This window comes from Stegostoma tigrinum, chromosome 2 (genome assembly GCF_030684315.1).
Source record: "Stegostoma tigrinum isolate sSteTig4 chromosome 2, sSteTig4.hap1, whole genome shotgun sequence".
NCBI classification, from domain to species: Eukaryota; Metazoa; Chordata; class Chondrichthyes; order Orectolobiformes; family Stegostomatidae; genus Stegostoma; species Stegostoma tigrinum.
The window spans coordinates 152,955,761-152,982,327 of NC_081355.1; the positions used below are offsets into that span (position 1 = coordinate 152,955,761).

General features: G+C 42.2%; 1 protein-coding gene across 3 annotated transcripts in view; it reads right to left on the reverse strand.

The window, feature by feature from the left end:
• mindy4 (MINDY lysine 48 deubiquitinase 4) overlaps positions 1 to 26,567 on the reverse strand; it is a 195,063-nt gene that overhangs the window by 122,853 nt on the left and 45,643 nt on the right. For all 3 annotated transcript variants that reach the window (XM_048549844.2, XM_048549836.2, XM_048549826.2), the window contains exon 6: positions 2,135 to 2,187. In XM_048549844.2, the coding sequence (XP_048405801.2) occupies positions 2,135 to 2,187 (53 nt within the window). The remainder of the gene's footprint in view (positions 1 to 2,134; positions 2,188 to 26,567) is intronic.

A 26,567-nucleotide genomic window follows, 5' to 3' on the forward strand; every position in this document is an offset into this window, starting at 1 on the left:
TCCATTCTTCAAAAGGCAATGGACGCAGATTCCTTAAGTATTTTTAAAGCAGAAGCGGATAGATTCTTAATTAATAGAGGATAAAGATTGTCGGAAACATGCATAAATGTAAAGTTCAGGTTAGGATCAAGTCAGCCTTGATTTTATTGAATGCCACAACAGACTCAAGGGGCTGAATGGCCTGTTCTTGTTCCTTATTCATATGCTTGTAGTCAGTAGAGAGGATGTCAGCAATAGAATCCATTAACACATTTAGAAGAAGGCAGTATGGGTGTGTAATTTGTAAATGAACTTCAATACAAATAAATAAATGTTAAATTATTCACTTTGTAGGAAGAATAATGAGGCCACAGATTTTTTAGGAAACAACTGCCTAAATGGGGTAAAGGAGTAGAGTAATCTGTAGGGACAAACAGCCAAATTACTAGAAGTGGCACAGGTTAAGGCAGCCATTCAATGTTTTTAAAATAGATGAAAAGCAATGAAGTTTTGTGAAACTTGTGTATTAGAACCTTAGAAATACCAGACTGTTCGTTATGTTCATAGTTCTAGTCTTCATGTTACAGGAAGGATTGAGACACCGAAGGACATGCAAAAAAAGATACTAGAACTAAGGCATTACACCCTGCAGAAAAGGTTACCAGGTTACAGCTCTTTACCCGAGAGCATTGATCAAAGAGTGACCACTTCCCATGTAGTCCAAAATAACTGAGATGCTTCATGTGTTTTCAGAGAGATTGTTTTATTTGACTTCAATCATAACAGCAGGCAAACTGAGGAACACAACAGTTTCAGTACCAGCCTGAAACGCTGATGTAAGATTTGAAATGTATATATTGTTAGTATTAATTATTTTGGATTTTATAATTTTGACCTAGTGGCATATTGACTGAGTGTATCTGAAAGGGTTTAAGGATTAACTTGCAAGTTTTTCTGCAGCCTTAATGATTTATTTCAAAACACAGAATGAGGGAAACACTTCCTAGAGAGTAATTGGGGTTTGTTTACATTATGAGTTTATTAGCAAATGAAGTACACAATGTGGTGCATCTGGCTTTCAGCTAGAAGATTCTGGATTTTTTTTTTCTTTTCAGTTAGGAGAAACACGCAAAATTTGGGGAATTAAAAAGCTTAATTTTCAATGTGGGCCATTGGCCAAAGTCTATGCTGAGTCTGGATATGTAAAACTGTTGACCCTGAGAAAGGGAGATAGTTTAGACGATTAAGAAAGAGGTTACCTCAGTGGAAGGAGTTTACTTTTGAAGCTACAGACCAGACAGATTTGGTTGAACCCCTGAAGGAATTACATGAAGATAATAAAGTCTTAAGTTTAGTGGTATGAAAAAGTCTCTCAGTTTTTCCATGCAGGGAATAGAAGCCAGGTTGAAATTAAGCATAACAGATTTGAAACAGAGGGCAATTCTTTCTAGGTGAGTATTATAAAGGAGTAATTCAACAATTAACAGGAATTACATTTTACCATCTATTTCAAAACGTTCTGTGTTATATGTAAATAGTTTAATTTATTCTATTTGATGTCAATTTTTTTGTATAATAAACTATTGCTTTATTGTTAAAACCATACCTGCAACATTTTGTGCTTTAGTGAAAGACTGCTTTGTTAAAGCCAAAACATGATCTATCAAGCCAGATTCCAGTGTGGAATCTGTTTTGTTCAGTAATAACACCAGCTGAGATTTCCTTATAAAACCTACTTCTGCTGCATTGGCACTGAAATACTGAGTTGAAAATAACTAATTAATTTTCCCTCCAATTTATCCCATGCATAATTTCCAAACCAACTACAGTATAAATTGATGTCTTGTCCCTAAGCTTGGGCCACTGTAAAGGATATGGCAGCTGCACAAGGATGCACTAACTTAAAGTAAACAATTTCTCCTTTGTTTCTTTGCTAAGGGATCACCTTTCTCGTCAGATTTAGTAGTGCTTCTGCAGGTCAAATTTTTGAACTTATAACATACTTGTATGAGTATTCGAGGTATCATAAATTTATTGTGAAGAGTTGAAGAGCATGTACTCCATAAGCCTTGCAACATCATGTAAAACAGTGTCCCAAAATATGTGAAAAGTAACTTCAGATCTACAGAGGGTTCAAAAGTCTTACAAGCAGTACCTATCTGCAGACGTTCTATCAGTTGATTTTCAGGAGAACACATTGTGGGCTTTCTGGAAAGCAAAAATAAAATGTTATTATATGTGAAGGTAGCCAGGATTATCTATTGCGTTAATGTGCCTGTGTAAAGCAGGACAGAGGTAGAGGCTAAATCGCTGCCTACTAGCTATAGCCACGTGCAGATTCATTCTTCACTGCACTAGAATTGTTGCAAAGGATTTTTCCACCCCCTCTGTCTGCACCAAAAGTCATCGTAACTGTTATCAGTCCATCCATGTGATCAGTTATTCTGAATAGTGAAGGGAATGTCAGCAGGCTGTTGATTTCAAGGACAATCACAGTCAAACATAAGTGTTCGGACAAGCATTATCAGCACATGTAAATGCTCCAAAGTGCAAATCACTGGTGGATTTGCCCCTCCATATCCCAGAACCAACAAGATGAACTGCAATCACCTCAGCTGAGATCATGTAACGCAGCACAAAAAGGGAATAGAGACAGCGAATGAGAGTGACAGCGATAGCAACAAACAAACACAGTTAACATTCTGAACTACAGCAGTGAAACGAATTGTGCCGCAGTGTAAAATCACAAGCAGTGGAAACTGTATGGTTTAACAAATTCATTGAATTTCAACTTGATGAACAGCTCCTGATTAGGGAGTCATGTAGTGCAAAAGTATTTCTTGCATTTTATGCTTTTAATTATTGAACCACAGCTAGTCCGTCTATTGCATACTGACAACTGCAGGTTTAATTGAGCAACGTTAAGTGTACAAAAATTTTCCTTGGAATAGAGAAATTGTCACAATCACTGCTTTGCCAGGCCTGGTTTCTCACACAAGCATAAAGGCTAGGATGAGAGCCCAAATTCTAAGGGGCAAATCTTAAACCCCCCCCCGCAGCAGACAAGAAAAAGACAGCTGAAGGTTGGGTAAAGTTACAGAATATCTTAAAGGTGAATCAATGCACATCCAATGTACCCACTAACAGTTTACAACAGGCTGACTGGGAAGGAAAAATAACCTGAACAGGCAAGTCTGATGTCTCAGATTTAAACAGAAAGTTAAAGTTATTGTTTGCAGGCCAGGTTTTCTAAAAGTCAAGAATTTTGACAGCTGAAGGGAGGCAAGAATGGATAATTTAGCATATAAGCATCTTTTCAGCAATGCCTATGAGCTAGGAGGTGGGCGCTCACCATTGCCAACCACCTCCCACTCACCTGCAGCTTCTCCAAGGCCTCGTTGCAGTCTCTGAATAATACAAACTCCCAAAGACTGCACCCCACCCACAACCTGAAACAACAATCTCTCTCCCAGTTTGCAAAGTCACTCTCCATCGTTCCAGCTTTACCACTCCCAACCACAGCTGATGCCTACTGTGACTCGAGGGTCTCAAGTCAGGTTTAGGCCAGACCAGGTAAGGATGTGAGACAATGAAATGTGAGGCTGGATGAACACAGCAGGCCCAGCAATGTGGTTTCGTTCCCTTATGGGCATTAATAAATCAGATGGAGTATTTTTGACAATCGACAATGGACTCATGATCATCATGGACTCTTAATTCCAGATTTTTATTAAATTCAAATACATCAACTGTGGTAGGATTTGAACCTAGATCCTCAAAACATTACCCACGTCTCTGGGTTAACAGTCCAGTGATAATACCACTAGGTCATTGCCTTTAGCGTCATCTTCTACCCAATACTCGAACAATAACAAAGGATGAAGGAAATTAGGACATTATTGTTAAATCTGTAGATGACACAATGATGGATGGCGAGACAGGTGGTATTGTGGAAGGAGAAAGACTGCAGAATGACATGGATAGTCTAGGAAAGTGGGCAAAGAGGTGGAAGATGGAATACAATGAGGGAAAGTGTGGAGTTATGCACTGTGACAGGAAGAACAGAGGTGTAGACTATTTTCTAAATGGGGAAAGGCTTCGGCAATCTGAAGTACTAAGCGACTTGAGAATGCTAGTTCAAGATTTTCTTAATGTTAATATACAGGTTCAGTTGGCAGTTAGGAAGACAACTGCAAGGTTAAGAATTCACTTCAAGAGGGCTAGAATACAAGAGCAGATATGCACAGCTGATGTTGTATAAGGATCTGGTCAGACCACATTTGGAATATAATGAGCAGTTTTGGGCCCCCTATCTAAGGAAAGATGTGCTGACCTTGGAGGGGGTGCAGAGGAGGTTTACGAAATTATTCCCAAGGATTAAGGGCTTGTCATATAAAGAGTGATTGAGGACTCTAGAGTTTAGAAGGATGGTGGAGCAGTGGGGATCAGATTAAAATTTATAGAATACTGAGAGGCCAGGATACAGCAGACATGACAAAGATGTTTCCACTAATAGGAGAAACTAGCACCCAAGGGCATAGCCTCAGATGAAGCCATGGCCCTTTACAACTGAGTGAGGAGGAATTCCTTCAGTCAGAGGGTGGCTAATCTGTGGAACTCACTACTGCAGCAGGCTATAGACAGTAAGTCATCGAGTGTATCTCAGATGGAGATAGACAGACTCTTGATTAGTAAGGGGATCATTCGTTACAATGGGGTTAAGAAACATATCAGCTGTGATCGAATGGCAGAACAGATTTGATGGGCCAAATAGCCTAATTCTGCTCTTACATTTTACGGTCTAACTATGGATGCTGGAAATCTGACAAAACAAGGGGCCAAAATGTGGCATATGAATTTTAACGTGGATAAGTACAAGGTTACACATTTTGATCAGAGAAACAGAAAGGCAACATTTTCCAAATGGAGGAAAATTTCACAGTGATTTTGTGCAGACGGATATAAGTGTCCTCATGCATGAAGAGTAGAAGACTATAATGTGGGTAGTGCAGGTTATAAAGAAGGAAACTGGAATTTTGGCATTTATTGCTAAAGGAGTACAACGTTAAAGTAGGCAAGCATTGCTGCAACTGTACAAAGCAGTGGTGAGACCACACCTGGAGTACATTTTTGGTCCCCTTATTTGAGAAAGAATGTAGTTGTATTGGAGGCAGTTCTTAGAAGGTTCGCGAATTTGATTCCAGAGATGAGGGGGATTTGTCTTATGAACAGAGAATGAGTAGTTTCGTCCTAAACTCTCAAAAGTCGCCATAATCTTACCAGACTAGAGAGTTGCTTCTCTCAATCAGAGAGATCGAGGGATATGGGGGAGGATGGGATTAGATTACTGAGCTCCACGCTCAGCAATGATTGGACTGAAAGGCGGACCAGACTCAAAGAATCAAATGGCCTACTCCTGATCCTATGCTTCTAGAGAGAGGAGCCTGGTGGTGATTTAACCATAGTCACCATGCTTCAGGTGAGAGGAGAGGTTAGGAGGACAGACCAGCAAGTGCAGAAATTAAACCCACTTAAACAATGCCCACATGGAAAAGTTTCCTTCAAGGCAACGCATGAAGCAGCACAGACTGAAGTTCGGATCGTTCAAAAACCTGGAAATTAGTGATAGCATGATTGCCCTGGAAACAACTTTGCTTTCTTCATTGTAATAAAACATCAGTAACAAGAAGCTAAGAAACAAAATAGAAAATTTCACTCTTGCTCAAAGGGGGGGCAAAAAAATCACTGATTCAGAAATGTGAGAAATCAGCTTAAATTTATATTGCAGTCCAATATAATAAACAGTACGAGTACACTTCACAGGCTGCTCTCTCGAACCATTTAGATAATATGCTGTTTTTATTCTTCCTACCTAAATGGACACGTTTGCATTTTCCCACACTATACTTCATCTTTGCCAACAGCAAGCAATAAAAAAGGACCAAGCAAATGCATAACCAATGGACATCCAGCTCTGCAGTCCTGCCACTTCCAGTCTTGAATGATGGTAGACAATTAAATAATGTGCCTGCCAAAGCGCACATAACAGATCCCAAGACATTACTGCAAAAATAAAAAGCAGATTCTCCTTGTTTCCCTGGTCAATATTTAATTCCCAGTTAATGTCAGAGACACAGGTTATCAAGTTTTTAATCAAATTGCAGTTTGTGGCAGCTCACTGTTCTTAGTTAGCAGCTATGTTTCTATCAACAGCGACCACACTTCAAGTACTTCACTTGCTGTGAATACCACTGGGCCATCATCTCCCCCAGTTAGCCTCATGCAGCAGGTACAGCTGTGAATGGACTCCCTATGGAGTTTCCATGATACTAAGAACATCGAAGATAGCGCATTTAGCAAGCTAGTCACATCGCTATTAAGGGCACCACAGGCTGAGAAGTGTTAGGTAACCACGTGGGAGATTAAAAAGCATGGGCAAGTAGCGAAAGAGTCCCCTGAGGCCATCCCCCTCTCACGGGCAGCATGGTGGGCTCAGTGGTTACCACTGCTGCCTCACAGTGCCAGGGACCCAGGTTCGATTCTACCCTCAGGTGACTATCTGTGTGGAGTTTGCACATTCTCCGCATGTCTGCGTGGGTTTCTTCCCACAGTCCAAAGATGTGCAGGCTAGGCAGATTGGCCATGCTAAAATGCCCGTAGAGTTGAAGGATGTATAGATTAGACGAGTTATAGGAGGATGGGAATGGGTCTGGGCGGGACACTCTGAGGGTCAGTGCGTACTTGTTTTGCCGAAGGGCCTGTTTCCACACTGTACGGATTCTATGATATGATTACATCAAATAGGTATTCTTCATTGAATACTGATGGGCATAGCCTCTCAGGGGTCAGCAGCAACAGCCAAGTCTGTGGCACTGCAAATGACCCGACTGAGCAGCAGGCTAGGGTAAAGAAGACAGTTTAGTAATAGGGAACTTGACTGTGATGGGGAACTGACAGGCAGTTCTGTGGCAAGGGAAGGAAAATACCATCCTTACCAGGTCTGTACTGAATCACCTCAATACATCCACTGGTTGTGAAAACTTCAATATGAATTCAAATATTTTCATTTTTCTTCTCAAAATTCAAGCTTTAACAAGAGCTCGAGGTTGAGAACTAATAAATAGCAATATTAGTAGCAAGGTGACAAATTAAATGCAGTGACCCAATATCACAATTCAGCAACTCAAATATAAAATGGGTACATTTCGTCATTATATACGTACCTTCTATTTATAGCCTACCTTTTTGTTAAATTCATTCACAGATATAGACATTGCTAGCTAGGCAAGAATTTTCTGAGTTGCCTTCTTGAACTGCTGAAATCCCTGGGATGCAAGGATATCCACAGTACTGTAACGGAGTTCCAGGATTTTGAGACAGTGGCGCTGCAGAAATGGTAATAAATTCCAAGTCAGGATGGGATGGCACACAGAATGGAACCTGTTGCCAGTATTGGTCCCATCCATCTGCTACTCCTGTCCTTCAAAGTGGTAGAGATTGTGGATTTGAAATGGCAATTGTGGTTCACATTGCAGCAGGTCCGGAGTTACATGTAGTCCAGACCAGGTAAAGATGGCAGTATCCTTCCCTGAAAAACAGTTGTGAACCAGATGGGATTTTCCTGATAATCAATAATGGATTTATGGTAATCATTAAATTCTTAATTCCAGTTTTCTTTAGTAAACTTAAATTCCACCAGCGGCCGTTGCAGGTTTTGAATCCAGATCCCAGAATATTATCTGTATCTCTGGACTAACAATCCAATGACAATAGCACTAGGCTGTCACCTCCCCCTGATTAGCCACATGGAGCAGCACAAGCAGTAGATGAATTCCCAATGGAGCTTCTGCGATGATAAGAATATTACAGAGAGCGCATTTAGCAAACTGGTCACATTACAAGGGCTACACAAGCAGAGAAGTGTTGGATGACCATTGGGATGACTAGAAAGCATGGGCAAGAAGTGGAGCTCCTTGTCATCCCCCTTTCAGACAGATGCTCTGTGGGGGCTCCATGTTGTGCGTGCGTGTACATGTCTGTGTCTGCACATGTGAGGGGTGCCTCGCAGCGGACAGCAGCAACAACCGAATTTGTGGCACCGCGGTTGGGCCTTCACGCATTCTGAAGAGGAGTTGGAGAAGGCGTGGAGTGAACAGCCAGTAGACGTGGAACACGTAGGTAGCAACAACATGGGTTAAAAATTAAATGAGGTCATGCTGCAGGAATTTAGAAAGTTGGACAGTAGATTAAAAGTTGTAATCTTGGGATTACTTCCGGTACTACATCCTAAGTACAGGAATAGGAACAAAAATAGAAATTGTTGGAAGAGCTCAGCAGGTCTGGCAGTATCTATGAAGAAAAATCAGAGTAAATATTTCAGGTCTGGTGACCCTTCCTCAGAACTGGTAGAAGCTAGGAAAACATAAATTTATATGCAGAAGATAGAGTGAGGAGTTGGGGTAAGGAGTAAATGATAGGTGGGGGTAGAGCCCAAAGAGAGAGAGGAACAGTCCGACAGACAAAGGAATTGTTAGCCACATGGCTAGGAGGGTGATTAGCTGCTCATGGACACTGTTAGTAGCTAACAATAGGTAGTGTGTAATGGCAGATTATGTGATAATGAGGCCTGATGTGTGGGGTAGGAGGCTACGACATGGGAAAGATCAGGCCCTAAAATTATCAAACTCTACATTGAGTTCCGAGGGCTACTGGGTTCCCAAGTGGAAAATGAGGTGCTGTTCTTCCAGCTTGCGATGAAACACTACAGCAAGCCTGAGATGGAGATGTTGGCCAAGGAACAGGATGGTATGTTAAAGCAGCAGGCAACTGGAATTGCAGGGTCTTTCTTGCGGGCAGAAAGTAGGTGTTCTTCAAAGTGATCACCCAGTCTACACTTCATTTCCCCAATGTAGAGAAGCAGCAAATGCAGCAGACTAGATTGTGAGAAGAGCAGGTCTGTTTCCGTGATGTATGACTGTGACTCAATGATTCCCAACAAGAACTACCTCCACTTTCTTCAAAAGACTGTCATGGGATCTCTAATAACAGGAAAACAGAAATTTGGTTTTTCATCTCTTCTGGAAGATGACATTTCTGACATTACAGCTTTCACATGAGTATACTGAAAGGTTAGCCTGGATCAAGGTCCGAAAGCTCTAGAGTAGGGTTCAAATCTCTACCTTCCAACTCAAGAAACAAAAACACCACCAAAAGTGGCTAGAAAATTTTTCAGCTCTACAGTTAATTGAGAATTCCTATGTCTACAATATATAGAAGAGATACATAACTCTATCTGCAATATATTTCTAAACAAGTCAAACAGACTCAACTGCTTTTTGCGAAGTATTGAAGAAGGCCTGCTTCTTCACACAATGTAGCAAGTTTTTGCACAATTGAATATTCTGTATTCATTGATTGCACTAGTCACAATGTACATTTCAGAGATGTTGGAGATCAATCATAATGACAGGTTCAGGCAAAATGATAAAGGAATGATTTCCCTTTGGAAAAGTGCCGAAAACTATCATGTATTGTGAATGACCATTGGAAGAATGTGTCCAGTAACAGTTTACAATAAAGATTCCTTGCAGCCTATGTTTCAAGATTGGCAAAGTAAAAACAAAGCAGAGCCAAGGCAGCAGTGGAGATGCTGGCTGTCCCCTTTAGAGTACATTGCTTCATGCTTGGAAGGAGACGAGGCTCAGGTAAAACAGGTAACTCACTGTCAAAACGAGTGTCACCCTTGCAGATAGAGGCAGTCATTTTTTTCCCTCCAGCAAATAACAAGGGTCTGATTCTGACTGCCTACTGGCTGAAGCCAGAGTTACCAGTTGAGCAAAGGTGCTGCTTCTGAATGTGAGGGTTACTTGTAAAACGTACAGTCTACCTTCGATAACCCACAATTGCTTCCAATTCCACTCCTCACAAAACACAAGGTACAGGGACTCCCAGACTTACCAAAATACTTGACACAAACCTTTCTAATATGCCAAGTGGAAAAAGGTGCTTTTGTAGCCCTGGATCATCATCCTAATTGAACCTAGTTATTTCTTAAAAATCTGAACTTGGCGTTTCCCAACAATCACTTCGGTTTATTTCATCTCTTTCACACTTTTAATTTCTCCAATGTGAGCAATATATTTAAACTTCGGCTCAAATTTAAAATAATTTTTTGGTACAATCAGTGTTGTTATTACAAATTGGATCATATTTCCCTCCTCTTCCAAAACTCTTCCTTGAAGAATTAAGTACTGTGGGGACACAAATCCAGCTTGTCTTATGCGCAAAATCAATGAAACATCTTACAAATTTTCCATAGCAAAGTGCTCAATGGCATTTTCTGGATTTCACTATCCCGAGCTAAGAAACTTTGCAAAATTACAAAAGGGAGCTAGCCACATGGAGTGGCAAAGGAAAGATTGAATATGTTAAATTTGGGAGGGGAGGGGTTAAATTAAACGGGATACCACAACTGAAATAAAGTGGAGTAAAATTTCCCACAAACATGCAAGCCTTTCACATGCAGTTTAACCTCTCCAAGTCTCAGGTCAGTCACAAATACAAAAAGCACAAAAAAGGCTCCAAGATAGGTTATTATTTAAAGCAAACTTACATGTGTAAGGAGTGTAGTGGTGTTGAGCACTTTGGCACATGACCAATGTAATGTGGTGTGGTATAAAACAAAGGGAGAGAACTGAATCATGCTTTGATCCCTAGAGTATCACTAAACTCAGGGGAGAATGCAACAATTGCTCTACAAAAACAATTCATAACCAGATGTGTTCCAATTCTTATATTAATACACTTTCCTCATGTTAACATTGTTCCTAAGGCATACTTTCAGAAGATCTGGATTTCATACAAAGAAAATTGTTGAATGATAGCACACTTACAATAAATGGTTAGAGATCAATTTTTTGGGGATGTCAAAGCCTGGGAGGGAGTGTGAGAGAGTGCAGAGGTGGTTTACCAACACAGTGGCCACAATAAGGGGCCTCGGGTCCATTAGGATATTGGAAGAGGTGGGATTCTCTCCTTAGATCTGATTTTAAAAAACTGCAAGCTAGTTATTCAAAATCATTACAGTGCAAATAAGAAGAAGCAGTTTCAAGTGGTTGTACAGCTAGAAGTCAGAGGACATAACCAAGCTGATTGCCAAAGGAACCAAAGAATACTCCTCGAAAGCTACCTCTTTGACCATGCCTTTGATCATCTGACCCAATCCTCATCATGTGACTTCATGTCACACTCGATCTTATATTGTAGCATTTTAGAAGCTTTCATCATAAGGGTGCTTTATAAATATGTTTTTGTTCAATGATTTATTTCAAATAATTCTGGTAAATGTCCCCTCAACATTCTACTTTCCAATGAGCAAAAGCCAAGTTCCTCAACTTCATCGAGATAACTGAATTCCTTCAACTCTGCTATAATTGAGTCAAAGCGTCGAAGAACAAGCATTCCATAACTGAGGGGTAAATGTTTTTCTTAAAATAAAAATCACAGCGAGTCATTATGATCCAATGCACTGCCTGAAAGGAAACTAATAACAAATAAATATTTTCCATGACTATAAGGAAAGAGCAAAGGCAAATGGGGTTAATAAGTTTACTCTTTCAAAGGAGCCAGAACTAACTACAGGATTTTTTTTTTTACAAACTTCAGCAAGATGAAGTTATGAATTGGTCATTGTGTGCCCTGTCTGTTCCAAGCCGCCCTGTGCAGAGCTGAGCTGCATGGATCAGGAAGATTTCAGCTTCAAACTCTGGTCTATGATGCATTAGTCAATCTCACCAGGACACCTGAAGGGGTCCTGTACTGATCTCAAAATTTGTGCTAGGAAGAGGAAGGATGCTGAAGCTACAAAGGCATGCTGAGACACAGCAGCAGCATGGTAACAATCAGGGAAGAGCACAGGCCTCTCTGAAACAAAGCACGGAGTCAAGCTGTGTAATGACTGGAGATCATTTTTTCTGCATCCTTGGAAAGTGAGCATTAATAATGAATTCAGCATTAACTGCCTATCATTAATCACTCTGAAATTTCACGTAGCCCACCACCAACAGGTGCGCTTTCAACTGTCTCAGCTCCAAATGCTAGAATTTCTGCTCGGAATCTCTCCAGCACTTCTTCTTTTAAAGTATTCTTTCAGCTTACCTTTCCAAACAAGGCTTTGGTCAGCATTCCCAGTACTGGACTGGGAATTCAGAGCTCCAGACTAATGTTTTAGGTTATGTGTTTGAAGGCCACTTTGACAGATGGGGGGGGCACGTGAATTTCATTAAAATGTAAAATTAAAATCTAATGGTGATTATTAACTATCGTTGACTGTTATAAAAATATCATTTGCTCCCAAACATCATTTAGGGAAGGAAATCCACCATTTTCACACGTATGGCCTGTACGTGATTTAAGCCCAACAGCCACATGATTAACCTTTAACTGCCCCTTGAGTGATAGAACAGAATAGCCTTTGTAGTCACATGCACTTGAATGAGCGTAGTGAAAAGTTTGTAAGGTCGCCTCTTGTCGCTATCTTAAGTACTGGGTACCTAGTTATAGATACTTTCAAGTGTTGTTATAGAATTGAAATAGTAGAAATAAAAATAGACGAGCATGGGAACACAGAGTTTAAAAGGTGAAGAGGGTGAAGACATGACCGCCAAGCTGACTCAGTGTGCTGCGTGCATGATGTGGGAGGTCAGGGACGCTGATGGTGCCTCTGGCTCCTATAGCTGTGGAAAGTGTGTACACATTCAGCTTCTGAAGGAGCATGTTGCAGCACTGAAGAAAGAACTAGATGACCTCAGACTCATCTGAGAAAACGAGAGTTTTCTGGACAGGACCTTCAGCGAGGTCGTTACACCAAGGATACCAGAAGAGAGAAGGGGGATGACGATGAGGAAGGAAGAGATGATTGAAGCACAAGAGACCACGGGAGAAGTACCTCTCGTAAACAGGTTGACTCTCTTGGAAACTGTCGAGACAGACAACATTGCCAGTCCGACAGACGGACAGGTCTGCGAGTCGAAAATTGGCATAAAGGCAGAGCCGTGGTAATAGGGGACTCCACAGTGAGAGGGATGAAAGGGGTTTCTGCGGCAACAGGCGGGATTTTAGGATGGCACCAGGATCCGGGACGTCACCGACAGATTGCAGGGAATCCTCAAGGGCGAAGATGAAGAGCCAGAGGTGGTGGTGCATGTCAGCACAAATGACGTCGGGAAGAAGAGGGACATTCTACAGCGGGACTTCAGAGAACTCGGAAGAAGGCTGAAAAGCAGGACTTCCAGGGTGGTTATCTCCGGTTTGCCTCCAGATCCTCGGGCTGGAGAGGGCAGGAACAGGGAAATAATGGACTTGAATGTGTGGCTGAGGAACTGGTGCAAGAAGCAAGGATTTACATTCTTGGATCACTGGGGTATGTTTTGGGGTAAGGATAAATTGTACAAGAGGGACGGTAACACCTTAATAGGTGGGGGACCAACTTTCTGGCAGGCAGGTTTGCCACTGCAACACAGGTGTGTTTAAACTAAGTAGTGGGGGCGAGGGGACAAACTGGAAATTTAAGAATCAAGTTAAAGGGAAAGTGAGAATAAGAGAAGTTAAGAAAGACAACAGAATCAACGGAGCAGAAAACTCAAGAAGGGATCGTACAGTATGGCCAAGTGAAATAGGGATTGATAGGAAGGGTGAGGGGAGTAACGAATTGAAAATATTATATATGAACGCACTAAGCATAAGAAATAAGGTGGATGAGCTTGAGGTTCAGTTGGAAACTGGCAAGTATGATGTTGTGGGTATAAATGAGATGTGGCTTCAAGTGGACAGGGCCTGGGAAATGAATATTCAAGGCTATACGTGCTATCGAAAGGGCAGACTGATGGGCAGAGGGGGTGGGGTAGCCCTGTTGGTGAGGAATGATATTCAGTCCCTTGCGAGGGGGGACATAGAATCAGGAGATGTAGAGTCAGTATGGATAGAGCTGAGGAATTCTAAGAGTAGAAAGACACTAATGGGAGTTATCTACAGGCCCCAAAACAGTAGTCTGGATGTAGGGTGTAAGCTGAATCAGGAGTTGAAATTGGCTTGTCACAAAGGTATTACTATAGTTGTTATGGGGGATTTCAACATGCAGATAGACTGGGAGAATCAGGATGGTACTGGACCCCAAGAAAGGGAGTTTGTGGAGTGTCTCCGAGATGGATTCTTAGAACAGCTTGTACTGGATCCTACCAGGGAGAAAGCAATTCTGGATCTGGTGTTGTGCAACAAACCAGATTTGTTCAGGGACCTTGAAGTAAAGGAGCCATTAGGAGGTAGTGACCATAATATGATAAGTTTTAATCTGCAATTTGAGAAGGAGAAGGGAGAATCGGAAGTGTCGGTATTGCAGTTGAACAAAGAGAACTATGGAGCTATGAGGGAGGAGCTGGCCAAAGTTCAGTGGTACAATACCCTGGCAGGGATGTCAGTGGAGCAACAACGGCAGGTATTTCTGGATATAATGTAGAAGGCGCAGGATCAGTTCATTCCAAAGAGGAAGAAAGATCCAAAGGGGAGGCGGGGCGGCCGTGGCTGACTGGGGAAGTTAAGGACTGTATAAAGATAAAAGAGAAGTATAATACAGCTAAGATGACCGGGAAGCTGGAGGACTGGAAAGCTTTTAAAAGGCAACAGAAGACAACTAAAAAGGCAACACGCAGAGAAAAAATGAGGTACAAAGGCAAGCTGACTAAAAATATAAAGGACGATAGTAAAAGCTTTTTTAGGTATGTGAAAAGAAAAAAAAATGGTTAAGGCTAAAATTGGGGCCTTGAAGACAGAAACGGGTGAATTTATTATGGAGAACACGGAAATGGAACAAGAGTTGAATAGGTACTTTGGATCTGTCTTCATTAGGGAAGACACAAGCAATCTCCCAGATGTAATAGTGGCTGAAGGACCCAGGGTAATGGACAAACTGAAGGGTATTTATATTAGGCAGGAAATGGTGTCGGATAGACTGCTAGGTCTGAAGGCTGATAAGTCTCCGGGACCTGATGGTCTGCATCCCAGGGTGCTCTAGAAATCGTGGGCGCATTGGTAATCATTTTTCAATGTTCTACAGATTCAGGATCAGTTCCTGTGGATTGGAGGGTGGCTAATGTTCAAGAAAGGAGGGAGAGAGAAAACAGGGAATTATAGACTGGTTAGCCTGACGTCAGTGGTGGGAAAGAGGCTGGAGTTAATTATAAAAGATGAAATTACGACTCATTTGGATAGCAGTAACAGGATAGGTCAAAGTCAGCACGGATTTACGAAGGGGAAATTGTGCTTGACTAATCTTCTGGAATTTTTTTGAGGATGTAACTATGAAGATGGACAAGGGAGAGCCAGTGGATGTGGTATACCTGGACTTTCAGAAAGCCTTTGATAAAGTCCCAGATAGGAGATTAGTGAGCAAAATGAGGGCACATGGCACTGGGGACAAAATACTGAGTTGGATTGAAAATTGGCTGGCTGACAGGAAGCAAACAGCAGTGATAAACGGATCCCTTTCGGAATGGCAGGCAGTGACCAGTGGGGTACCAAAGGTTCGGTGCTGGGACTGCAGCTGTTTACAATTTACATTAATGATAGAGCTGAAGGCATTAAAAGTAATATTAGCAAATTTGCTGATGACACAAAGCTGGGTGGCAGTGTGAAATGTGAGGAGGATGTTATGAGAATACAGGGTGACTTGGACAGGCTAGGTGAGTGGACGGATACATGGCAGATGCAGTTTAATGTGGATAAATGTGAGGTTACCAACTTTGGTGGCAAGAACAGGAAGGGAGATTACTATCTAAATGGAGTCAAGTTAGGTAAAGGGGAAGCTCAACGAGATCTAGGTGTTCTTGTACATCAGTCAATGAAAGCAAGCATGCAGGTACAGCAGGCAGTGAAGAAAGTTAATGGCATGCTGGCCTTCATAACAAGTGGAATTGAGTATAGGAGAAAGAGGTCCTTCTGCAGCTGTACAGGGCCCTGGTGAGACCACACATGGAGTATAATGTGCAGTTCTGGTCTCCAAATTTGAGGGAGTGCAGCGTAGGTTCATGAGGTTAATTCCCAGAATGGCAGGACTATCATATGTTGAAAGATTGGAGCAACTGGGTTTGTATACACTTGAGTTTATAAGGATGAGAGCGGAGCTGATTGAGACGTATAAGGTTATTAAGGGATTGGGCACTCTGGAGGCAGGGAGCATGTTTCTGCTGATGGGTGAGCCCAGAACCAGAGGACACAGTTTAAAAATAAGGGGTAGGCCATTTAGAACAGAGTTGAAGGAAAAACTTCTTCACCCAGAGAGTGGTGGATATATGGAATGCTCTGCCCCAGAAGGCAGTGGAGGCCAACTCTCTGGACACTTTCAAGAAAGAGATGGCCAGAGCTCTTACAGATAGTGGAATCAAGGGTTATGGGATAAGGCAGGAACAGTATACTGATTCTGGATGATCAGCCATGATCGTAATGAATGGTGGTGCTGGCTCGAAGGGCCGAATGGCCTACTCCTGTACCTATTGTCTCTTGTCTATAAAAGAAGTCCAGAATGGTAATTAAAGGTATTTTTAATGTATTCAAGTTATAGTCCTTCTTCACTGAGACTGTGCCCACCAGGCTTCAGAATACGAGACCTTGCTGTCTCCACGTGCCGACATCTGTCCAGGACTCGTTTGCTCCTGCTGAACCATGTCTGCTCTGCTCCCATCTGGGCTCTGGCCCGTGACTCGCTTCTGCAGCTCGGCCCTCACTCGCTTGCTCCAGTCCCGCTCTGACCACAGCTCGGCCCACAACTCACTTCTGCAGCTTGGCCCACACTCCCTCACTCTGCTTCCGCTTTGGCCGCTGCTCGGCCCGCATTCACTCACTCTGCTCCCACACCAACCGTGACTTGCTTCCGGGACTCAGCCCCTCCAGCTGTGACTGACGTCCCATGCCAGGCTGGTGTCAGACTCCGTTGTCCATTCTCTCCAGGTAGGGAACTGTAGGAAGTTTGGGGGGTGGGGGGTTGTGGTGCAAGGGAAAAGCAGGCACCTGCAGCATGAGGGAAGAAAAGGAAGAGGAACAGGAGGTGACGAGCAGAGGAGCTCCACTGGAGCCTCTTACTCTGCCTTGATTTTAACTTGATTGGGGAAGGGCAATAACTGCTATCCCACAAACAATACACACATCTACAAATTTTTTTTTAAAGTCACTCAAGGCTTGATGCAAAATTTTGTTCATAATTTTACTTGTGAGGCATCTTGGTAGGAGTTAATGTCGTGCCTTCGTTTAAGAAAGTAGTAAGGAGAAACCGGGGAACTACAGACATCCTCCGAGTCTGTCTTCAGTTGTGGGTAGGTTGTTGGAAGTGATTTAGGACATACAGGTATTTAGAGAGGCAAAAAATGATCAGGAATAGTCAGTATGGTTTTGTACAAGGAAAATCATGTCTCACAAACTTAGATTGAGTTTCTTGAAGACGTTACCAAAACAATTGATGATGGCAGAGCAGTAGACGTTGTTTATTGGGATTTTGGAAAAGCCTTTGACGAGGTCCCACATGTTAGACTAATTAGTAAAGTTAGATCAGATGGGATTCAGAGCGAGCTTGCCAATTGGATACATACTTGGCTTAATGGCAGGAAGCAGAGCGTAATAGTGGAGGGTTGCTTTTCGGATTGGAGGCCAGTGACCAGCAGTGTTCCACAGGGATCATTTCTGGGTCCTCTTTGTTTGTCATTTATATAAACAATTTAGATAATAATATAGAAGGTATGGTTAGTAAGTTTGTAGATGACACCAAAATTGGTGGCAGAGTAGATAGTCAAGAAGTGCTTATAAGATTACAGAAGAATCTTGATTAAATGGGTTAATGGGCTGAAAAACGGCAGATGGACTTCAATCTGGACAACTACAAGGTATTGCAGTTTGGTACAACAAACAAGGGTAGGGCTTATACAATTAATGGTAGGGCCTTGGGTAGTGTTATAGAACAGAGAGACCCAGGGGTGCAGGTACATAATTCTTTAAAGGTTGCATGACACATAGAAAGGTTGGTTAAAGAGGCATTGCTCGCCTTCATTGCTTAGTCCATTGAATATAGGAGTTGGGACGTTACGTTGAGGTTGTACAGGACATTGGTGAGGCCTCCTCTGGAGTACTGTGTCCAGGATATTAGCAAGATGGAAAGGGTTCGTAAGAGATTTACCAGGTCGTTGCCGGGTCTGGAAGGTTTCAGTTATAAAGAAAAGCTGGACAGACTGGGACTTTTCTCACTGGTGAGTGGAAGATTGTAAGGTGACCTGATAGAGTTGATGGCAGTTGTCTTTTCCCCAAGATGGGGAATTTGAAGATGAGGAGGCTAAAAAAGATATGAGGAAATTTATATATTTTTTTAAACACAGAGTGTGGTTCACATATTGAATGAGCTTCCTGAGGAAGTAGTGGATACAGGTACAATTACAACGTTTAAAACACATTTGGATGGATATACGAATAGGAAAGATTTGGGGGGATATAGGCCAGCAAGTAGTTAGGTGGGACTAGCTTAGTTTGGATTATGTTTGGCATGGGCTGGTTGGACCAAAAGATCTGTTTCCGTGCTACACGACGTTTGTTGCAAGTTGGACTATTTCAAAAGAGTACAGAACAGTAACCACATTGCTGACAGTGTTGGGTTACATGTAGGTCAGTCGAGGCAACTGCCTTCCCTAAAAAGGCTTTAGTGAACTATAGATTGGATTGGTTAAGACTAATAACAAATAAAATCAGAAAGTGATGGAGAAACCAGTAAGTCTGGCAGCAGTTGTGGAGAGAAAACAGAGTTAATGTTTTGAGTCCAGTGTCCCTTTTTCAGAACGAGAAGGGACTAGGAAAAAGTGGTATTTATGCTGATGACAAAGGGGGGAAGGAGTGAGAGATGGGCAGAGACAGAGACCAGCGAGAGAGAAAATGGGTTGGCATGAAAGCAACTCATTTCATTACAGCTCCTGGGGTTCTAATGATAGGTAATGGGCAAGGAAGGAGGCATTCTTGCTCTGGAATTGTTAAACATAATGTCAAGACCTGAAGGCTGTAAGGTACCCAAAACAGGTATCCTTCTTCCAGTGATAATGGGAACTGCAAATGCTGGAGAATCCAAGATAATAAAATGTGAGGCTGGATGAACACAGCAGGCCAAGCAGCATCTCAGGAGCACAAAAGCTGACGTTTCGGGCCTAGACCCTTCATCTTTCTTCCAGGTTGTTTCAGGTTTTGCTGGACTTCATAAATGTTGGCAACGAAAACACAGTGGTGTGTTGAAGTAGCATGCAACTGGAAGGTTGGGGTCATTTTTACAGATGTAATGGTGTTCCACAAAGCAATCACCCAGTTTGTGTTGGAACAGAATCACAAATTAGAACCCCTTAGTGAGGAAGCAGATTATTCAGTCAACCAAGTCCATACTGACCCTCCAAACAGCATCCCACCCAGACCCAGACCATCCCTTTTACCCTGTATTTCCCATGCCAATTTACTTAACCTGCACATCTTTGGGCTGTGGGAGGAAACCGGAGCACCCAGGGGAAACCCTTGCAGACACAGGGAGCATGTGTAAACTTAACATAGACAGTTGCCCAAGTCTGGAATCAAACCTGGGTCCATGGCACTGTGAGGCAGCAGGGCTAACCACTGAGCCACTGTATATATTGAATGAAATGCAGATAAATTGCTGCTTCACCTAGGTAGTGAACCTAGGCAGAGACAGAGGGGTAAATAAGCAACTGTTGCACCTTCTGCGATTGCACGAAAAGGTGCCACGGGGGAGTATAGAGGCATTGTCAGTAGAGCAGAGATGGACCTAGGTCTGGCATCCTGCTGGAGATAGTGGATATGGTGGCTCATCATTCATTAGATGCAAATGCAGTTGGGTTGGAAAGTGAGGACAACTGGGATGCTATCAATGTTGCAGCACAGACGGGAGGGGTGAGGGCAGACATAGCAAAGGACTCTGTCAACTATAGTAGCAGGAAATCTGCCGTTGAAGAATAAGATGAACATGTTTGCGTGCCATCATGCAAGGTGGCATATTCAGAATAGATGCAATGGGGACTGGCTGACCGTTTTGCAGAACACCTAAAGTCTGTCCATAAAAATGAACCTGAGCTTCTGGTCGTTTGCCACTTCAACACAACACCATGTTCTCACTGAGCAGTGCTGCAGTCAATGCAAGCTAGAAGAGTAACACTTAATCTTCTGCATAGGCATCTTATAGCCTTCAGGACTCAACACGGAGTTTAACAATTGCAGATTCCTTCCTTGCTTATTACCTACGCCTAGAACCTCAAGTACTGTCATGAAATGGGTTACTTTCAGCACAGCCAACACATTTTCATCTCCTGTTTTCTTCTCTTCCCTGGCTTGTTATCAGTAATCCTTCTGTGTGCTTATCCTTTTCTCTCTCGTTTGCTAGGCTCCATCTCCATCTATTCACTCACTCCTTTCTCCCCCACTCACTGGTGTCCTCATCATCAGCATAATGCCACTTTTTCCAAACTGCTTCTAGTTCTAAAGGAGGAACACTGGACTCAACATTAACTCCATTTTCTCTCCACAGATGCTGCAGACGTGTCAGGTTTCAGCAGCAATTTTTGTTTTTGCTTGCTTCAGATCTCCAACATCCGCAATTCTTTGTTTTATTAAGATGAGGGAGATCTTCATTGATACCTTTTAAATTCTAACTGAATTAGACAAGGCAACCGCAGGATAGATGCTCCCGTTGACTGTGGAATACTGAACCTGGGGTCCCAATTTAAGGATATGGGGAAGGCCATTTACAACAGACTTGTGGAGAGATGTCTTCAACCAGACAGCACAGAGCCTGTGGAATCCTCTTCCAAAGAAAGCAGTTGAGGTCAACACACTGAATATTTTTAGGAAGGAGTTAGATATAATTCTTAGAGTTAAGAGATCAAAGGAGAGGCGTAGTGGAGGCAATGGCTTGGTGGTATTATCACTGGACGGTTAATCCAGAGACCCAGACAATGTTCGGAGGACCCAGGTTCGAATCCTGCTATGACAGATGAGAAATTTGAATTCAGTAAGTATCTGGAATTAAGAGTCTAATGATGCCCATGAATCCATTGTCGACTGTTAGGGAAAAATCCCCATCTGGTTCACTAATGCCTTTTGGGGAAGGAAATCTACCATCCTTACCTAGTCTGGCCTACATGTGACTCCAGACCCACAACAAGGTGGGTGACTCTTAATTGCCCTATGAGCAATAAATGCTGCCTGGCCAGCAATGCCCTCATCCCATGAACGAATAAAAGAATAAAAAAGGTTATGGGGAGAAACTGGGAACAGGGTTGGATGATCAGCCATGATTTTTATTGACTAGCAAAGCAAGCTTGAAGGGCTGAAAGCCTGCTCCTGCTCCTATTTTTTATACTTCTGTGTATTTAAGTAACAGCTTCTTGGCTGTTCCTTCCAATGATACCATCTTTTTAAACAGGATTCTAGTTTGTAAAATGTACCGGTGCAAGTTCATCTCGAATTATAATCCAGATCACTGAATTATTAAAATAACGATTTATGTATTGAGTGTGACTACACTTTTACATTTCTGCACAGCTACACAGGCGTGTCAAGTTTTAAAAAAAAGTAAATTAGAAATAACTATGGCATTGCAAATCTAAAAGACATGATGTGCTGAAGTAAGATTAATTTAGACAGCTAAACATTCGTCCTAAAAGTTATAAAGCCACTATCAGTATTCTTGCTGCATTTTTTAAAGTTTTTAATTGGAGGGGAATGCTAGCGATGTTATCTTATCTTAGTAACATCAGGAAATTTAAACACATCATCTTATGGAGAGCTACACTGCATCTGTCTGCGAAATGATCCAGAGCACCATAACTGTTAATAACTCCTGACAAAGATTTGTTGTAATCTCTCTACCCAGCCCCCGAACTCACAGATTCCAGAAATTCTCCATAACTATATCCAATTCTGAAAGGGAATACGAAAATCAATTCTTGAAGCACTACTGCCCTTTTCTTTTCTATCCACATCCCTCCCATAGAAACCTCACAATTACCAATACCTCTTTGTAAACTGAATACAGAATTGTTTCAACCCCAAAATATGTTCTGACCACATATCCATGAAATCATGAATATTTCCACTCCACAATTACATCCTAAACCATTCTTTCCTCTACCTGTAGAAATATCAAATGCAAACAGGACCTGGTTATATCGTCCGTCATATCAGAACAAAGAACAAAGAAAATTACAGCACAGGAACACGCCCTTCGGCCCTCCAAGCCTGCGCCAATCCAGATCCTCTATCTAAACCCGTCATCTATTTTCCAAGGCTCTGTATCCCTCTGCTCCCTGCCCATTCATGTACCTGTCCAAATATATCTGAAACGATGTTATCGTGCCCACATCTACCACCTCCATTGGCAACGCATTCCAGGCACCCACCACCCCCTGCGTAAAGAACTTTCCACGCATATCTCCCTTAAACTTTTCCCCTCTCACCTTGAAATCGTGATCCCTAGTAATTGAGTCCCACACTCTGGGAAAAAGCTTCTTGCTATCCACCCTGTCTATACCTCTCATGATTTTGTAGACCTCAATCAGGTCCCCCCCCACCAATCTCCGTCTTTCTAATGTAAATAATCCTAATCTACTTAACCTCTCTTCATAGCTAGCACCCTCCATACCAGGCAACATCCTGATGAACCTCCTCTGCACCCTCTCCAAAGCATCCACATCCTTTTGGTAATGTGGCAACCAGAACTGTACACAGTACTACAAATGTGGTCAAACCAAAGTCCTATACAACAGGTATCAGAGATAATGGGAACTGCAGATGCTGGAGAATACAAGATAACAAAGTGTGAAACTGGATGAACACAGCAGGCCAAGCAGCATCTCAGGAGCATAAAAGCTTACGTTTCGGGCCTAGACCCTTCATCAGAGAGGGTTGATGAGGGGTCCAGGCCCGAAACGTCAGCTTTTGTGCTCCTGAGATGCTGCTTGGCCTGCTGTGTTCATCCAGCTTCACACTTTGTTATCCTATACAACAGGTATGCCTGTTTTTATCTCTAGACTTAATTATTCAATGTTCTAGTGCCCGGTATCTAATCTGTCAATTTAAATTCATCCCATATTCTCCAATGTACATCCTAACTCAGACAAAGTCCTGTTTGTCTATCACCCTGATTTTAGTTATAGCGATACACAGTCCAGCAACTTAAGGGTTCTCCAACTTGTTTTCAAATCCCATTATGGCCTTACTCCTTCCCATCTCTGACAGCACTTTAACTTCAGTCATCTCTGTCCCAAAACTAAACTGACCTGCAAAGATATGAATGATGAACAGTTTGAGGATGACTGCAGTGTTGATGACCACTCCTCAGTGAATTTGCAAGCCGCTCTCAAGCTGTTCTTTTGGGGGGGAATGGCAGGGATATCGCATTGCAAGAAAGAATCTGCCATAATCCAACTAGCTCTCAATTTCAGACTTATTAATTGAATTTAAATGCCATCAGCTGGTGTGATAGCACTTGAACCAGTGTCCACTGAACAGTAACCCCAGGATCACTGGTCCAGTGACAGGGCCACTACACAACGACCCTCCCAACTAACAAACCCAACAAAACTGTTGTGGTGTGTCTGTCCACGTGTGCTCTTGCAAGTACGTGTTCGCATGCATGCAAGCACTGAATCAAAGATGCATCATGTCCATTTCTACAGAGTTTCAAAGGGGGAGTCAAAAGGAACAAAACTGAAAACACATTGAACAAACTATGGCACCCTGAGATACGTGGTGGGTGGTGTGCAGCTGAAAAGATAAGCCTAATGATCAGTCAAGAGTTAGTGGTTTGTAGTGATGCCCTTTATTTAACTATTAGGATAGCTGATGCATTTTGTTTATGCACTTGAGAGGGAAGAGATGTCAACTATGTTATCAACTCATCTTTACAATGTTAGGAATTTTCAACACACCATCCTGTGCAAAGTTGCAGAGCATTTCAATAGCTGACTCGGATCACAGTAACAGTAAGTCAATAAGTCCTGATGAAAACTGGCTGCAGAGCAGATGAAAACAGACTGTTTCCAATCAATGAAGGGTCTCCCATAAGGGGATGTATGGATAAGATCAAAGGCCGCCATTGTGTGGAATTTATTAAAAGGTTAGCTACTGAACCAAGACTGTGTCATTTTTTAACAATAGGTTATGAGGTGGTTGAGGGAAAAGGATAATAAAAGGGATATTAGGAACAAGTCAGGCTTGTGGAATCCTAACTCATGCCTTTGTGAGGATAAACAACACAGGATTACAACAGAAATGTCAAAATTCAGTCAATGTCTAAGCCTAGTCAGTCTTCCAATTTGAGGACCAAAAGATTCCACAAAGCATAACCTATGCAGTCCCAGCAGAAATCTACACAACTGTCATTTCAGTGAGCCTCTGTCATCAATACTAAAAATGCAGTTAATGTTGCACACAAGCTACACTGCCACACAGTGGCTAAATTAAATTGCAATGCACTCTTAAATAATCCAACTGCGCAATCCAAGCTTGGCCCAACCCAGATTGGAATATGGGAGGATGAATTTGTCCGGACCTGTAAATCAATTTCCAATTTAATTTCAACCTACCTGAATGAACAAAGGTATGTATATGAAAGGCAAATTTCTAGATATTAAAAACGATGCAAAGGGACACATGAAGATACTCTGGGAAAATGAGATGGGAGATAGATCAGCCACAATCAAGTTAAATAACAAGACAGGCTCCAGGGGTCAAATGGCCAATTCCAACTATTTCCTATGTTCTAACGTGACAAAAGGAGGGATCAGTGTATTCCACCATTCAACAAGATCAAGGGTATGAACTCACATGGAATTTCCTCCCTGCAGACTACACCTCATTGCTTGCTGCTCACTTCCTCCCTTCCACCTCAAAAGATTGTTTTCACATATTGACGTGGTCTTGCGATTTGCAGCTATTTTCTCAAGGTATAGTCATATGGTCTCTTCTCAACATGTTGAAGGTCTCTCTACAACCTCATTCTTTGATCCAGTGTTAACAACCTCACTGACACCCCGCCAAATAAATCTTTCCTTCCACAGCTGGTCTTGTATCTTTATATTAGAAACTCGATCTGTGCACTGGAACACAAAGAAGAAGCTGTCTAATATAAAGATACAAGTCACAGTTCAGGAGATGAGGAGACAGGCAACAGATAACTGAATCCAACTGGTACCTTTAACACACTAACATAGAAGGTTATAGAGATAATATGGGTAAAAACACTGAAGCATTTGATCAGCCATTATTGTATTAAATAACAAAGCAGGCTCAAATGCTGAATGGCCTACTCCTGCTCCTATATTTCTGTACTATCCTCTCATGGAAGTAACAAAATATATAATAGCACGCTATGAAAAGTTAGAACAGATGAACAAAGGTTTGGTGATCTACAATGATCACTACCTTCACCAGCGACACTCAGTAACAGTAACATGTAGCATCTACAGGATGCTCTACCGTAACTCTGCAAGGCTCTCCCACCAGCACTTTCCAAACCCATGGCCTCAGCCAGCAAATACAAGAGAACACCATCACCTGCAAGCTCTCCTCCAAGCCACTCACCATCCTGACTTGGAAATATATCACAGTGCCTTCACTGTCATTGGGTAAAATCCTGGAACTCCCTTCCCAACAACATGGATTTTCCTACACCCCAAGGACCGCAATGGTTCAAGGCAGCTGCTCACCATAGAAATAGTAGCCTTTTGCAGAACGATTTAAGGAAGGCGAGATAGTCAGAAGTGCAAAGCTGCTTTGGAATAGATGGCAGCTAAAGGCATGACTGCCAATTTTGAGGCAAAAAAACACGATGGATGAACAAGAGGTCAGATTAAGGGGTGAAAAGATATTGCTGACTTCTCCTAGCAATGAAGTTGTTTGTTCAACTAATGGTTCAGGCTCTGGGAAACTTAATCACAGGGTGGTCCACAGTTAGAAGTTGAGCATTTCACGCACTGTCATCACTTGAAGCAAAAAGCTGTTGGGCATTACCAAGTCAAACACTGCTACATAAACATCAGTCAATGTTCGGAGTGTAGTACTTACTCCCTTCTTCCACAAACAATGGATACAGTCCAGCGTGATCAGAATACAAGTCTGTTAATGTCATTATGACCTCGACACGTAAAACATACAAATGATATTTCGACAAGAAATATAATTCCCAGGTCACTCTTCACCGATCACAGTCTTCTGGACTCAATTCAGGGATTCCTCTTTGTGCTATTTCCCTTTCTCACACTCAATGCCAGTAACATATGGTCTATTTGCAGTAGGGTTACATGGCCCTTCTAGCTTTGACAAAGAATCATGATGAATGGAATAACAATGTGGTTGCACCCTGATTAAAGAACTTCCTTGTGAATTCCCTTTTGGATTTATAACTAACCATTTATGACGAATGCCACCAAGTTCCAGGGTCCAATAAATGGAAAGATCTGTCCAAATGAACCCCTCATACATTAAAGGCATCAGCTGTTACCCCTCAACAA